The following is a 17141-nucleotide window of genomic DNA, read 5'->3' as shown; positions in this document are numbered from 1 at the left end:
TCAGTCTTTCAGTAAGCAAACACAGGCTGTTGATTCAGTAATTCAATGCAACTGAAGAATTATGTATGTTGCTTGTTACAGACTCTCACACAGTGAATACCAGCACATGAGACTGTCTTCAACAACAAAAGGGAAGGGAAAACTGGTTATTGGAATCACTTCTTCACTATTCTAACAGTAATGTGAACATATGTCCATAAAAAATTTTCCTTAACAGGCTGGCATCTTTGAAGCAACCCTAGGTAATACTGAAAAAGGGAAAGGTTTGATAGGCAGCTGTTGTTTAAGGGGACTATAGTGATACAACTGCTGATTGCAGGAAAGAACAGGAAGCAGACACTGGGATTTATGTCTGCATATAATTTGATATATTCATTCCGCTGCAGCATCTTTTGAAATAATCTACTTGTTAAATGATATGTCTAGTTTTAGCACAGTAAGTGAGGAGTACTTAGCAGGTATTTTTTCATGATGTACAGCCTCTGCATAAAAGTAACAGTTCCAACTGAAGCAGGATACTTGTCTTGGAAGTAGAAAAGGTTAAGTCAGGTGAATCTTTCTTCTTTCAGTATAACTAGTTACTCTTTGAATACAGAGCTATATGGGACCAGTGATAGTCAATTTCAGGAGCTCTCTTGGAAACTGAACTGACCACATAATTTTTGTGAAAATAAGGACTCTTCAAAATGCTTTATACTTTATGTATCAATAATAAGAATAAAGAAAATTCCTAAGTGTAGGAAATGACAACTGAAAGGAGCAGAAACCAAGAGAACAATCATTTTGTGCCAAAAGGAGTGCAGCAAATAAAATACTCTTTAAAACTAAAAGATAACACTGAAATTGTTTTCTCAAAGGAAATGAGGGATAATTTTTTGATGCGTCAAGATCAGTCTTGTTGGCTATGAAGATAGTGGCTTATGAGATTAGGCATATCCTCTTGGACACACAGAGGTGGGCTTGCTCAGGTGTAACTTGCCAAGTGAAAGACAACAGGCAGCCTGTAGCTGCTGATGTGGCAGACATACACAGAAAAGTGGAGGCAGCAGTGAGGGCAGGGGAACAGAGAAGAAATGCAAATACAGGAGGCTAGAAATAATTCATCTCACCCAGAGCATTCCTGAAATACAAATGTTATTCTCTGAAATTCAAAGGTACAAAGAGGCCTATATCATTAGAGAGCCTACTTTTTTTCTTTTTTCTTTTTTTTTCCATTTTTTTTCCCTTTTTTCTTTTTCCTTCCTTTCTAACCCCCACTGCACAAGGACACATAATGTAATAATTAAAATGAATTATTCTGCAGTGGCATACTCATGCATGTTCAGTTATTCTGCTTATAATTTCAGCCATCAGCACAAGCACTTGTATTTTCAGAGCTATCAGTATTCAAACCTCTACTCTGGCAGGCTTTCTCCAGTTGAGTTGCTCTGTCAAGCCTTATGCGGGAGCAAATAGGATCCACCCTAAGGCTCTCAGAAAGACAATGCATAATGAAGGATGACTGCTGGTGAATATATCACTCCTACACTTTAATTTGGAACGCCAGCAGAATCTCACTGGGAACAGGCATCTTCCTGACAGGTTTCACAATCAGCTTCTGTAGGCTGATCATACAAAAGCAAGGGCTGTCCCTTAGGGCCTCCCTGCTGGTCTAGAACCAAAAGCTGGCTTGCCAGGCTTTCAAATAAGGCATTCTGTCTATTTTCCACAACAGGGATGTATAAAACATTTGTACTTGCATAAACAAGGTTCTTACAATTCCCAGGTCATATACAAAAGTTCAGACTGTTCTGATGTTGAGCTTGCAGTGTACTTACACCCCAAAGTAACCTTAGCTCAGATTTTAAGTATGCTTATAAGGAACTGAAAATAAAATCTCAGTACAGATGTATGGCTAGAATATATTTGTATATTACCTTTCCATTTCATATAACATCCACTTTTGCATACAAGAGTGGGTATTAAAAAGACATTTCTAGGTAGGTTTTTCAGGCCACTTCCAATAGTAGTATAACAATATTGCATCTTTCATAGAAATTGTAGAACAAGATAAATACCACAGTAGATAGGATTTCTACCTCTTCTGCATTGTTTCTGCTTTGTGGAACTCCTAATTTTTGACATAGGATTTCAAACCTACTTTGATGTTCCTGATTTTGCTTCTTAAAACTAAAAAACAAGCTTTCTGCAAAGCATGTAGTGTGCTCTGGTCATTGCTTCAAGCAGTAAAACACGTGTAACAGGCTAGTGCTTTTGTATTTTTAGGTCAGAAATCTTTTATTCAAATGGACTTTGATGTTCTTTTTTATTGGTATCAAGACAATGACAAGATGCCATTTTCTTCAACTATAATATATTTTCTGATTGTATAAATGCATTTTTTCCTTTTTTTTTCTTTTTTGCTTTTTCTTTTTTTCCTTTTTGTTTTTTAAATTTGGTCTGTTCCTGGGAAATAAGAAGTATTCCTTATTAGAGTTGAATTACTGGAATAACTAGATGGAAATTTCATTCTGAAATATTTGAGGAAAAATTACTGTTTCAACCTTTAATAGAATTAGCTATGTCTGAAGCAAATTTTTTTTTGCTTGCTATACTGTGTAATAACAGTACAATATTGTATCACTAGCATTATGGTTAAGATGAAATGTGGTTATAAATAATGGATTTAGTTTATGTTCAGTTAGAGCCTCAGTGTGCTCACTCAGCAGTGTTCGTTTTAATGTGTTCGCATTGATCAGAGTGAAGATTGCTAGCGATAGATACAGAAAATGTAAAACTGTTTAAGATAACTGAAAATTAGCATCTCCTCTACTAACACGCATGTTCATGGTACCTTTCTAAAAGACTGCATAACTGAAAACTGTTTGAACTAACTTCATAGTATATGCATTTCAGTTAATATACACTTTATCTGCAGCATACAATGTATTGCAGCTCATTCTGGAGCTTAAAGGTTGGCACACAAGTCTTATGTCCTCAAATACATAGCTACAAATATTAAACTAATAGGGTAATATTTTCAGTGTGAATGTGAGTTTTGGGTATTGTCTAGAACGTACAAATGCATTAAAAGAAAAGCAGGTGATATTTTAAAATTGCTTCTGGAACTGAGCTATTTAAGTTTCAGGATAAAACTCTGCATGTAAACATCTTGTCTGCTGTTTCACAGCCTTCTTAAAAATGCAACTTTGTGTATCTAGCAACTTTTCTGCTCAGTGCTCAGGTTTACTATGGTATTCTTTAACAATGGACACTGCCTACTCACACAGCATTCACATGAAAATGTGAAGAACACATCATGTGCAAACTGGCATAAAAAAAAACATTAAAAACCCTTCCCATCTTATTCTGATGAAGTTTAAATATTGTTCTGCCCATACTGAGTATTGAACAGGAAAAGACAGAAACACGAAAAATGAGATAAGTGCTCTTTGCTTATAATTTTTTTTACAGTTCATTAAAATAGCTTCAAAATTCACTGTACATCTTTGTTATAGGAGGACTAATTATTGTGTTTGTTGTTTAGATGAATTCTGGTTCTCAGATGGGTCCTTATCTGAGAAAGCCAAATTCAATGATCCTGGCCTGATGCCCCTGCCAGACACTGCCACAGGGCTAGACTGGTCTCACCTGGTAGATGCTGCACGAGCGTTTGAAGGTAACAGGAAAATTTGAATAAAGATTAATGTTCAGTACATAATTTTTTAATTTTTTTTTAATGTATAGCCATGTTTTGAATTACAAAAATTCAGTGTTTGCCTCCGTAGCCTTTGAGTTCTCCTGGCAGTATTGCTATTCAGTGTGGAATATTGTCACTGAAAATTTGGGCTATTCATGATACTTTCAGTATCTGTCTTAATACAGTTCATCTATTTATGGGCCTAAAATCCTTCTGTAATCAATTGGATAAATCAGGTGAAGGAGAGATTCAAAGCATTTAATTTAGATGTTCAAAATGAAACTGGAAGTAACACTTCCCTGAGTTTATTGTGTTGTGCTTGTCAACATTTATTTGTAGTCCAGATGATGTTTCAGTCCCTCTCAGTTTTCATTATAAGCCCTTGACAAACAGCAAAAATGTACACCATATTTTCCAGTAGCAGAACTTGTGGTGCAAGGTATAAACCACAGTTATTCAATTCTTAAATTATAAGATCAAGTTAACTAAGAAAAAAAATCTTATTTGCTTCTCTGAGAGCTAAACCTAAACATAATGTATAAACACAGAAAGGTGGATGTTGGTTTGAGTGCATATATGAACATATACAGTCAGGTGTTTGCATTTTGTTGTTTCTGAGGGGTGTTGCAGTTAGGTCACTGTGCTGTCCTAGAATTTCTGACTGTTGTAGCTGGCAGGAAGTACTGTGACACTGAGTATCTGACAACCATGCATTTCTATGTTTGATTGCTCAGGGAATATCCTGCTATTTGCTATTGACATCTTAACTGAAAATAAATTTGGATCAGTAAATGACTAACTGTAACTTTGTACTTGAAGTATATTTTTCAATGTTAATAAAAATTTTGAGGTCAACAGACTAAAGGGTCATTCTGTACCAGTTATGCTCCTGTATTTTTAGCTTTCTTTGGAAACTTCAATAGATTTTCATTATTTTACTACTTACTGTTGTAATGAAAATAACTTCACTTTGGTAAGTCTTACGTGCATGTAATTACCATTTGAATTTGAGAGAGAGGTAGAAAAACATAACTACCAACAGTGCCCTGTCCTACAATGAGTATTCACTTGTTGCATTTTAACTGGAAATATCTTAGATATATCTGTAGATAATGCTGAAGAACTGATGGTGTGAGAACAAGACAGAAACTTTTTATTGTTTGTTAGAATTGTAGAATGGTTGGGGTTGGAAAAGACCTTAAAATCATCAAGTTCCAACTCCCCTGCCATGGGCAGGGACACCGCACGCTAAGCCATGTCACCCAAGGCTCTGTCCAGCCTGGCCTTGAACACCACCAGGGATGGAGCATTCACAACTTCTTTGGACTGCCTGTTCCAGTGCCTCACCATCCTTACAGTAAAGGACTTCTTCCTTATATCCAATCTAAACCTCTCTTGTTTAAGTTTCAACCCGTTACCCCTTGTCCTATCACCACAATCCCTAACAAAGAGTCCCTCTCCTGCATCCTTATAGGCCCCCTTCAGATACTGGAAGGCTGCTATGAGGTCTTCACGCAGCCTTCTCTTCTCCAGGCTGAACAGCCCCAACTTTCTCAGCCTGTCTTCATATGGGAGGTGCTCCAGTCCCCTGATCATCCTCGTGGCCTTCCTCTGGACTTGTTCCAACAGTTCCATGTCCTTTTTATGTTGAGGACACCAGAACTGCACACAGTACTCCAAGTGAGGTCTCACAAGAGCGTAGTAGAGAGGCAGGATCACCTCCTTTGACCTGCTGGTCACGCTCCTTTTGATGCAGCCCAGGATACGGGGTTGTATTTCCCTTTTTCCAGTCATTGGGAACTTGACCTGACTGCCATGATTTTTCAAATATGATGGCCAGTGGCGTAGCAACCTCATTTGACAGCTCCTGCAGGACCAGCAGATGGATTTCATCATGTCCCTGTGTCTGCCTTCCAAGAGTTGGGTGGTGTAGTCAAAGCAATTGCGAGTGAAGACTGAGGCAGAGAAGTCATTAAGAGCCTCAGCCGTCTCCAAATCCAGGGTAGCCAGTTCTCCTGATAGCTTCTGGAGAGGGCCAACATTGTCCCTAGTCTGTCTTTTATTCGCTACATTATCTTGTTACCTTCCACATTCCTAGCCAAGCTGGGCCTTATCTTTCCTAACCTGGTCCCTAGCTTCCCGGACAACATCCCTGTATTCTTCCCAGTCCACCTGCCCTTGCTTCCACCGTTTATAAGCTTTTTTTTTTCCTTCTAAGTTTCCTCAGCAGCTCCCTATCCATCCATGGAGGTCTCCTGGCCCTCCTGCTGTGCTTCCTTCTAGTAGGGACTCAACACTCCTGAGCTTGTAGCAGGTGATCCTTGAATATCAACCAACATTGTTCATTCTTTTGGGTTTGGTTTTTTGGTTGTTTTTTTAAGTATTGTAAGAATTTGTATAGTAAATAATAATCTAGTTTTGTATGAAGGAATTTAATCCTTTTCTGTTTAGGACTCTGCAGTAGAGACATCTGTGTATGTAGAGGATTTATAAAATGTTTTGACTAGATTCGCAGTACTGCAATTTGATTTTTTACAAGAAATTGATTTTTTAAGCCATTCTTCAACTTTCTCTATCTTACATCTTGCCATTTGAATGTCATTTAAAAAGAATAACTGATAGGCATGTCATAAAAAAATCACTGAGAGTGAATATGCTGGATATGAACTAGCAGATGCAGCTTCCCTGTGTATTTTAATGCTGTTGACTGAGGAGTTGCTTCAGCTTACTATTTAAAAATAGCTTGGAATTGTTCTGTATTATGTCAGTGTGAAAAGAGGGTGGATGGTTCTGAAGTTCACCCACTTCTGAATGTAAAACTGCTTTGATCTTTCTATTGAACTGGGTGAAAATGTGATAACATTTATATAGGGCAGTCTCAAAAAAAATCCCAAATAAACACCCTTCACCCCCCTGAACCTGTAATAAAAAAGAACACGTACCAAATAGGACTTTTTAAATACTAATTGAAGAAATTAGTGTTAGAGTTGTTCTCCAGTTTGGCTTTGCCGACCTGGTATTTCAAAGTTGTGTTCTGTTCTAGAATCTGGATACAAGATTTTGTACAAGGTCTTTTCTTAATACTCATTAATTAGAATTACCAATCTGATTCCAGCGTCAGGGAATTTCTCCTGTGATCTTTCTAGATTGTGTATTCACAACTTAGATATTTTGTTCAGTTCAGCATCCATAACGTGGGCCTCACAATCCTTCATCTGTCTGTCTTAAAATATTTTAGGTGCTTATGATATTGATATTAATTGGATTAAGAATTAAATACAGTAGCAAGATTTTTGCTACCATTATCTGTACTCAGAGCTTACTCATGGGTGTAACATGAACACTGGTCTCATTTTTTATCTACCCTGCCCTTCCCCCAAAATAAACAGTTGATGGTTGTTTACTAATTCGTATTAGCTTTTATCTGAACTGAAGCCTTGGTCCCATGTAGAACAACAGGTTTTAAACTGTAGTCTATGAGGGTGGAGTAAGCCAGTACTTTTTATTTTTTAATTGAAAATATGATGGGAAGCTGTGAATGCTCCATCCCTGGCAGGGTTCAAGGCCAGGTTGGACAGAGCTTTGGGTGACGTGGTTTAGGGTGAGGTGTCCCTTCCCATGGCAGGGGGGTTGGAACTAGATAATCTTAAGGTCCTTTCCAACCCTAACTATTCTGTGACTCTATGATAATGCTTTCCACTTTGTGAGCATGTCATTTGCACTGCTTTTGCCCGGCAAGAAATTTTGTGGGAAGCTGAATATTTACTTCAAAGTTTTCCTGAAAATCCTCTGTTATTCTAAGGCAGGTCTTCATAGTGGTGAGCTGTCCAGGTGTTAACTCCACAGGCTCCAGAAGCTGCGTCAGTAAGGAGTTTTGCTTGAGCTGTGTTCATTAAGGGTCAGTGTCCATAAGCTGTAACACAGTGCAATGTTATTTTAAGTCTTTGAACTACTTCCTTCACAGGACATAGTGTTCGATATTTATCCAGAGGTCATCTTTATCATGCCTTTACTCAGTAGCAAGGGGTAGCCTTCCGTTTCTTTCATGCATGGATTGGATACTTCCAGTTCCCTTCTCTTTTGGTGGGAGAAACAGAGAGGCAGTAACAAAGGAACAGGTGACACACTGGAAGTACACTGTTGTAATATTTTTGTATCCACCCCTGAAGCAGACACTAAAAAATTGATAGAACTGGATATGACTGTACAGCAAAAGAGGCAGGGGTTTAGGGAGGGCAGTTGTAGTGAAAAATGAGAAGTGGAAGCAAAAAAAAAAGCAGGCATGTTGAACTGAGTAAAGATAAAGATGGAGATTTAGAGAGTAAATTGGAATGCCAAAATAGAAAAAGGAGAATTAAAGAATCTCAAGAATATGGAAGAGAATGCATTTTTTTAATTATGTTTTTGTATTATCCTTCCAATAGATCTCCAGGTTAGGGAAGAAGGACTGGCTTTCAACATGTGTATTATGTTGCTCATGGCTAATTTTGGATCTTTTTTATGTTTTGGGGAATAAAAGGAGAAGCAACAGATACAGTCTGTGTCTGTTACTGTCATTACAGAAGAGAATTGAACCAGATATAAATATGAATTGTTATTATAAATAGAACTTTTTACCATTTGTGCTACCTTCAACTGGATTTATTGTGCATTAAAATAGCTGATTAGTGTTTGGTAAATAATTCTGTGGGCATTAACAGCCTACAAAAGTCCCTCTGATAACACTAAACTGGGAGGAGTGGCTGACACACCAGAAGGCTGTGCTGCCATTCAGTGAGACCTGGACAGGCTGGAGAGTTGGGCAGGGAGAAACTTGATGAAATGCAACAAGGGCAAGTGTAGAGTCTTGCATCTGGGGAAGAACAACCCCATGTACCAGTACAGGTTGGGGGGTGACCTGCTGGAAAGTAGTGAAGGAGAAAGGGACCTGGGGGTCCTGGTGGATAGGAGGATGACCATGAGCCAGCAATGTGCCCTTGTGGCCAAGAAGGCAAATGGCATCCTAGGGTGCATTAGAAAGGATGTGGTTAGTAGGGCAAGAGAGGTTCTCCTCCCCCTCTACTCTGCCTTGGTGAGGCCGCATCTGGAATATTGTGTCCAGTTCTGGGCCCCTCAGTTCAAGAAGGACAGGGAATTGCTTGAGAGAGTCCAGCGCAGAGCCACAGGGATGATTAAGGGAGTGGAACACCTCCCTTATGAGGAGAGGCTGAGGGAGCTGGGTCTCTTTAGCTTGGAGAAGAGGAGACTGAGGGGTGACCTCATCAGTGTTTACAAATATGTAAAGGGTGGGTGTCAGGATGATGGAGCTAGGCTCTTTTCAGTGATATCCAGTGATAGGACAAGGGACAATGGGTGTAAACTGGAACATAGGAGGTTCCATGTGAACATCAGGAAGAACTTCTTTACTGTGAGAGCGACAGAGCACTGGAACAGGTTGCCCAGGGGGGTTGTGGAGTCTCCTATGTTGGAGGTATTCAAGGCCCGCCTGGACAAGTTCCTGTGTGATGTACTCTAGGTTACCCTGCTCTTGCAGGGGGGTTGGACTAGATGATCTTTTGAGGTCCCTTCCAACCCTTGGGATTCTGTGATTCTGTGATGTCTCTGATTTAGTTCATTAAAATAGGTGGTTTCAACTTCTGACTTTTTATCCAGGTTATTTTTATGAATGCCTACTAGTGCCAATCAGAATGTAGTGTTTCCTACTGCCAGTTTATCTTTACAGAAACATCTCTGCTACTAAAATATTATTTTAATCTTTCATTTAAAAAAAATCTTTATAGCTTAATGCAAATAATGCTATACATAACATAATGAGAGAGAAGTGAAGCATTCAGCAAGACATATAATTATATTAATCAAATTAGTGTGTTAAATTGCTAGAAAAAAAAGAAAATGTTTTGTTAACATTTGGTCATTTTTATTTCATGCATGTGTAACATTTTTGCTTCAGTGCAGATGTCAGTGTATGTTTGTGAATAAACTTTGCCTTAATAATGAGAGATCAGCTTCATGTGCTATACTAATTTTAGCCTTTTCTGCTTTCCAGTACATCAAAATTGTCTGAAGTTTTTTTTCTGGCCTCTGTTAGTAGTCTGGAACAATGAAAATCCAGATTTAAATTCCTACTGGTTACAACTGTACAATTCTATCGTTTTAAAGAGAGACATGAATTTTAGGAAGATCAAAGACAAGTCAACTGTTGCTTAAAGTTTTAATCTAAACACCAGTATATTTTTGTAAATACTTTTCTATGCACGAGTTGTATGTGTGGTTTGGAAAGGATGTCCTAGATAAAAATAAGAGCTCTGAGATTTACGTGCATGTTTTTCCGTTTAGTATGCACATATCACTTGAACTGAATAGGAGGTCTCGCTGTGGTTTGGAAGAAACAGAATTCACATCCACAGCATCATAGCCAGAAATACACTTGATTTTTCTTTTGAAAGATTAGCTGTCAGTGGAAGGTAGCTTTGATTTCATTTTCCTGAATACAGGGTCAAGCCAATTCTGTTAAGAACAAAAAAACAAAAATCAGCAGGAAGATACTGCGCTTTGAAGTACAAATTCAACCTTCACAATTCAGGTTTAAAAGCAGTTCTTATTTAAATAGTAAATTGGTGAAGCTATTGCTAAGCGTGAATACTTGCAGGGAGAGCAGGCAGAGTATTTTGCTAGTCCAGGGTCTTTTTGATACAGTATTTATTACAGAGACTCATGTGTTACTAACTAACTTGTTCAGAGTAATTTTGACCCTAACCTGGCTTTTGAAAATTGAGGAACTAACTGTTCTTTGAAGAGCAACATAGGAATTTAAATAGTATGTTATATCATTGGAGACTCCCTAGTTAGTACTGACCACATAGTGACTTAATTCCTCACCTGATGAATGTGAGAATATGGTTTCCTATTTTGTAAAGAAAGATATGAATATCAGAAAAACATATTTAAGTTATACTAGGAAAATAGAAAAGGTTTAACAATTTATTTCCTACTGCAGGTATTGTTACTTTTATATTGTGGACTTGAAATTTGTTAGGTATTACACAAGGAATACATTAATCCACACATTACACTTCATTGCAAACATCATCTCTTTATATTTTTGTTGTGGGTTGAAATAACGCAAAAATATTTTAAAATACTGTGTTTTCAAATGACATCCTGTGATTTCATCAACAGCTGCATGTACCTGGTTTTATCTACTGCTGGGGAGATCAAGCTGACAAAATGTTTTCTCAACTGAAAAAATAAATTGGACAAGTGGCAATTGTCTTTAATTAAGCTTAGTCAGCAGAGGGAGAAAAATAGAGATTTATTATATTATAATAGATTTGCCTCTGAGACAATGTCCCATGTTACCAACTGTTTGCCATAGAAAAAAACAGTAACAGCAAAACATTTGTTGCTGGTTTTGTTTTCCTCTAACAAGTGGTAATGAAAAGGTGAACAGTATAAAGGTGAAGTTAGTGGTTAGATATGCACTCCAAACTGCTTACACTATCTTGTTTCTGGCCTACATATTGCATTTGATCTGGGCAACTATTTTTTGCTTATATGTTCTAATTAAATCTATTCAACTTAGAAAGTTTTCAATCTGTAAATGATGTCATTGTTTAAGTGTTTAAAATTCTTACCATATTGTCAGCAGTAGGAAAAAGTCTGTTCATATTTGCCAAGATGTGACAGCAGCCAGAAGTAAGGATAAAAGCGGGGGAAATGATCTGTGATCTTTAAAATTGGACAAAAAATTACATGCAACTTTTTTTCATTCTATTGTTGAATTAATTTTCATTCATTGCTATTCCTTAAAACTATCATTTACAAAAAAAAATCCCTTCAAAGAGCTTCCAGTGATTTCCTATTTTTATTTGGTAGAACTTATTAAACAAAATTTCCTTCCTAGTTAAAGTGATCTGGCCTGTGTTCATTGTTTGAGTGCTAATAGTTTGGAGGGTTGACTTTAAGGTATCATGCCAAGTTCTCATGTTGTGTCGCAATAGTGGGTACTACTGTTAAAGACATGGGGCATGACACCTCATGCTTCACTGTAATGTTAGTGTTGTGTAAAAATGGCATCGCAAGGCTTCAAGTGAGAGCCAGCATGGGTTGCATGGGGAATATCCCACTGACTGCACTGTACATGAGGGCCACAGCTGCTTCAGTGGAGATGGACTGTCTTGTTTATAGGAACATTCTAAATCTTATTCCAGGTTTTGACTCAGATGAAGAATTTGGGCCGTTCTGTCATCACACGCCGTTTCTAGGTGATGGTCTGAGATTGATGACTTTTGCCTTTTGTAAACTTTCTTTAATATTTCCTATGTTTGCACGTTTGCATGATAATGCAAGCTTTGGGCCTGCGGGGTGGTAAAGCAAGGGGAGAAAGGGCAAGGCAGGCATGTTGTCACCAGAATTTATACAAGCCTACAGACCTGGAATTTTGTTTGGCAGAAATAAGTTAAATCGATCTCCACAGAATATGGATGTTTTGTTTTTTTAAAGAAGACAAATTAAATCCTAATGAATGCATCATTTACTCCTGTTCTGTGCAATGATGATCTGCATGGCATACTTCTATTATGTGGTGACTGATGTATTTTGGCAACCACACTGTATATCCATAGGTAATTACATCTCTGCTTGTTAGATTGTGTTCTAGTGGAACCCAGTGTAGATAATAGCATTCCTTAGTAATATATGTAACAAAAACTCAATTGATGAAAACAGTGTGAATTTATTGTTTTTCAAGTGTGCAGATTACCATTAGGTTCTGCAAATTCTTGAGACAGCAAAACAGTACAAAATGAACAGTGCAGATTTCTGAGGAATCTGATGGCTTTAAGTCCATGGGAGATGCAAACCTGGTTGTGAAATTATTGTTGTCATTGATTGTGGCCCTGAATTCTCAAATGGTTTTCTGCAGATTTCATCAAGACCAATTTACTGTTCATATCAGCATTGACTGGTCCAAACAAATCTGTCTTACTCTACTGATAGACACAAAAAATCATTGCTTTGGGGTTGCCTTTGGATGCAGATGTGGAGAAGCCAACTAGTTGGAATAAACTTTACATCTGCTGATTATTTTCAAAGCTGTGATGTAGATATATACATCATTTTTTTCTAACTGAACCAGGATAATGGCTGTAATACAGTCTTATTTTGTATATGTGTCCAGCTTTAAATGTATCCTTATGTTACTTTTTTACAGATCAGAGAGTAGCATCTTTTTGCACCTTGAATGATATGCAGCAAGCTCAGGATTTGGAAGGAACACAAGAGTTACCTTTGGATGAGAGTCCCACAGATGGAAAAGATTTCCTTGAGGCTGCTGGGTATGTCAGAATTTAAGTGTATTTCTTACAAAAATCTTTTAAAAAAGGATTTTCTCCTAATGGTGCACATCAAATTGCCTGTCTGCGTGTTTCACTGACACTTGATGGCAGACCTGTTACCCTGACTGACCATGTCTTTAACTGTGAAAAATGTTTCTGGGAATCAGCCTCTGAGCAGTTCTACCTAGAAAGTTTGTAGTGTATAGTCAGATATAGCACCCTCATTAGAATAGGCCTCTAATGTAGACTACGGTTAGATGCAGAGCTTCAGCTACTCAGTTTCTTCTCTGTATCCTTCCTATGCAATAATAATTTGTCATGGGTTTTTTTATTTTCATCTGAGTAGAACTGATGATAGCAGCTCAACTCTGTAGTATGAAATAACCTGATCTGCAGCAAATGGCTCAGAGCTTGAAACAGGTGTTCCTACCTATCTTTTGCAGCTATTAAGTACTTGCAAATCCATAATTTTTCATTTATAGAGAGATGAATTAATGAAGAGAACCTGTAACTGAGGATTGCAGGAAATTTTAATGCCAAACTGTCCAATTCTTAAAATTCTTGCTAGTGCTCTGTGAGAAATTATTCTCTTTTTGGTTTTTATGGGGTTTGGTTTGGATTTTTTGGGTTTTTTTTTTGGTTGTTTTTTTTTTTTTTCATTTGCCTTTTTTTCCTTGTTTGGTTTTGGTTTTGTTCGATTTTTTTCCCCATCTTCCCTGCTGTGAGGAATATACCTGTTAAAAACACAGATTCAGCAGTATATGTATCTGTCCACTCGCACACTTTAAAAGAAAAACACATTTTATCATTAGTTTTGCTCTTCAGTTGCAGGAATGGAAGAGCAAGAAACAGAGGGAAAATTCTTCTTGCTTGCTAGGCTATTTAGTTTGAACCAATTTTACACAAATTAACTTACTTACATGGTAAAGCACATTTATTGTAATGACCAAGTCCAAATTCTTCCCCAGCCTAGTAAAAATTGCAAAACTATCAAAGACGGTCCCCTTTTAGCATTGACAGATCTCTCAAATTTGTGCACTTGCATGAAGCAGCTGATTCAGCTTTGTATATAAGACTTCTCATTCAAAATGATTCACATCATGGCTAATTTCACCTATAACATGTATGAAACAATCTCCCACAGTGCTCATTGCCATACAGGAAATTGAAGCTATTCACCTTGTTTTCCTTCAGTTATGTATTTGATTAACCTGTGGCAATATTTCATGTTTTTGACCTTTAAACAAAATACTTGTCGTCATAAAGCCATAGGTTTATCCTTTACTGGAAATGACACAACCGCATGCCAGACAAAAGAACTTTTAACAGCTTTTTGGTTGACAGTAATTGCTGCTGTAGCTTGCTTCAGATTAATACAGTCCTTATCAGAAAGCAGCTAGTTCACAAATGTGCTTGGCTCACTGTTTAGCAGCAAATTTGACTTGCACAGTGAGGGTATGTGCAAATAATTCTGAAAACATTCCTTCTTAAAATCATCGTAATTTCTGCCTAATTTGAGAGACAGTGTCACATTTCAGATATCGTAGCAATGGGTTTATGTTCAGTAATAGGCTGATGCTGGTTTTGTCTGTGCTTTCCTAACTATGCCTAAATTCATTTGTTCCATTTGTTGTCACTGAAAGTGTTACTTTGCAAAAGCTGGGGAAGAAAATGGTTTTACCTAATTGAGAGTGAAGGTAGTTGTCTACTTTACAGGGAACATGCTCCGAGTACTCTGACAGGAAAAGTAAACCAGCTAGAAGTCATTCTCCGGCAACTACAAACTGACCTGAGAAAGGTAAAAGATCATTATCAGTATTACTACTCTCCATGTGTAATAGTTATATTTTAATGCTGAATTCATCAAGGACTTGAAAAAAAATATGTTAGTTAAACTAGACAGTGTAATTAATGAATGGTAGAGCCCAGTGGTTGTTCAGAACACAGAGGTGCAGAAGGTCCTGGGGGAATGGCTATGTGAACAAGCTGCCCTAAGGCAAAATAAAGTAGCTTATTGGCCTTTACTTCAGAATGCCTACCCTACCTATAGTCATGCCCCAGAAAGAATGAGGTACATTATCTGCATTTATTATACCTTGGATGTAACAGAGGATAGAGATAGGCGGTATTGGGAAGTAGTTAACACTCGAATTCATCGTCCTTGTTGCCTTGTAATATCTTGATCCTGTAACAATTACTTGCTCTGTGTCTCATTTACTGTATAATTTCTAAGACGGAGACAATGCCAAGACTGGTAGAAATTAGCCCGATTTGATAAGAAAATAATCATGTAAGGAAAAATTATGAAATTAGATATTTTTCTTCCTTAAAATATATTTGAATTCAGTTCCTTATGACTTGGGCTCTCACATTATGACTTGTAATACCTAAAAATTTGTTATTCTCTTAATGCCTTTGTTGTTGTTGTTAAATGGAGAAAGCAATTTTTATACTTAAAGTAACATCTTTTAGCTTACAGTATTTTCTCAGACTGAATGAGGTGGTTGTAGGCTATTTGGGGAATTAACTTAGTAGTTGTCAGAACGGGTTATGGATCTCAACAAAATATAGCTGTATGACTTGCACAGAAATATTAACCACAAAAATAAATGCTGTCATCACAACTACTTACTTTAATCAACTTGTATCTTTGTTAACCAGGAAAAACAGGACAAGGCAGTTCTCCAAGCAGAGGTACAACATCTGAGACAAGATAATATGAGACTTCAGGAGGAGTCTCAAACAGCAGCTGCTCAACTGAGGAAATTTACAGAATGGTTTTTCAATACAATAGATAAAAAATCCTAATAATGGGGCCCCTGGAAAATACTTATTTGAGCAATGTAACAGCTGTATTTTTTTTGAATTAGCGGGGTAATAATTTCACTGTGTTCACAATCCATTTTAGGTGTTTCTACTACGTTCTCTATCCAGCTTTTATTCATTTGAAAAGGAAAGAGAACTGTGGTAATTCATCTTTAAATTCATATGAAGAAAGCAGAGAATAGCAGATATTTGTTTGTGTGCAGATGAATGTAAAAAATCCTTAGTGTCATTTTAGACATTTTTAGAAGATTCTCTGGCTGGGGCTTGCCTGAAGAGGAATATTTGGGGTTTTAGTTCCTGCATTTCAGGTGCGCTGGTGAAGATGTTAAAGCAATTTACATTAGCTTGGGCTTCAGTATTGTAAGATAAAAAGAATAACCAGACATATACTTTAATGTTTAAAAGGTGCTCTATTTTTTTGTATGTACAGTAGTTTTATTTCCACAGTCCACATTGTCATAGCAATAAGAATGGAGGTATAGTGAATAGTCACAAAGCTGTGTTTATAAAATGTTAGCACTGATGTGTTTAACACTAGTTTGGATGCAGATACATTAGAGATTATTTATTTGCAGGAACAAATGGTGCCTGAATATAAACAGTGTTCTGATTTTCTAAAATAGACATGCCTTGTAAATGGCTCACTGGGGTTAGCCCAGTTCCGACTTCAGTTAATTTTGTATAGTTGATGTTCATCCAAACAGTTAGACTGCTTAACTATTGGAATCATGTATGGTGTGAGCCAGCCAATCAATTGTACAATGCCAAATTTCTTTATCTTTGTACAGAAGCTTTGATCAAGTGTCTTGTATTTAACACCTTTATTTAAGCTTATTTAACCTTAAAATGTTGTTTTTATAAAGTTTGTTTTATCTGCACTATGGTGAGGTCAGTTGGTTGCAAGTTGTAATATTTTTAGCTTGCCAAGACTGTACTGAGGAGTTCTAGAAAATTCTAACAATTGGATGCTGCTAGTACACAATTGATTTGTTTGTATGCTTTAACATTTTTAACTGTTTAATTTGAAATGAACATACATCCTGCTTTTTTAATAAATGTTAAAAATCTAAACCTAAATTACTCTATCATGTCTAATCACTGTCATCAGTAATAGCTCAGGTTCCCATTCAGCCCACTCTGGGTCCTCAATCCAGAGACAGTGCAACCCACTTGCTCTTACAATCCCTTTTTGCCAATGAGGGATTGTCAGTGTTATCAAAGTTAATTTCTTCGGTGTGTCCTTTCCTGTAACTGAGCAGATAGCTTCCAGGGACAAGAAACAAAAGATGTTTTAGCCCTTT

General features: G+C 37.2%; 1 protein-coding gene across 3 annotated transcripts in view; it reads left to right on the top strand.

Annotated features, from left to right (window-relative positions):
- SIPA1L2 (signal induced proliferation associated 1 like 2) overlaps nucleotides 1-16917 on the top strand; it is an 88138-nt gene extending 71221 nt beyond the window's left edge. The window contains exons 17-21 of one of the 3 annotated variants that reach the window (XM_005145985.4): nucleotides 3527-3658; nucleotides 11890-11943; nucleotides 12891-13014; nucleotides 14731-14812; nucleotides 15676-16917. In XM_005145985.4, the coding sequence (XP_005146042.1) occupies nucleotides 3527-3658; nucleotides 11890-11943; nucleotides 12891-13014; nucleotides 14731-14812; nucleotides 15676-15822 (539 nt within the window). In that variant the 3' untranslated portion in view covers nucleotides 15823-16917. The remainder of the gene's footprint in view (nucleotides 1-3526; nucleotides 3659-11889; nucleotides 11944-12890; nucleotides 13015-14730; nucleotides 14813-15675) is intronic. The other 2 variants (XM_031046210.2, XM_031046211.2) reach the window with 2 other exon arrangements.
- Nucleotides 16918-17141: the final 224 nt, after the last annotated feature.

Source organism: Melopsittacus undulatus, chromosome 3 (assembly GCF_012275295.1).
Source record: "Melopsittacus undulatus isolate bMelUnd1 chromosome 3, bMelUnd1.mat.Z, whole genome shotgun sequence".
Classification (NCBI taxonomy): Eukaryota; Metazoa; Chordata; class Aves; order Psittaciformes; family Psittaculidae; genus Melopsittacus; species Melopsittacus undulatus.
This window is presented reverse-complemented; position numbering and strand designations above follow the sequence as displayed.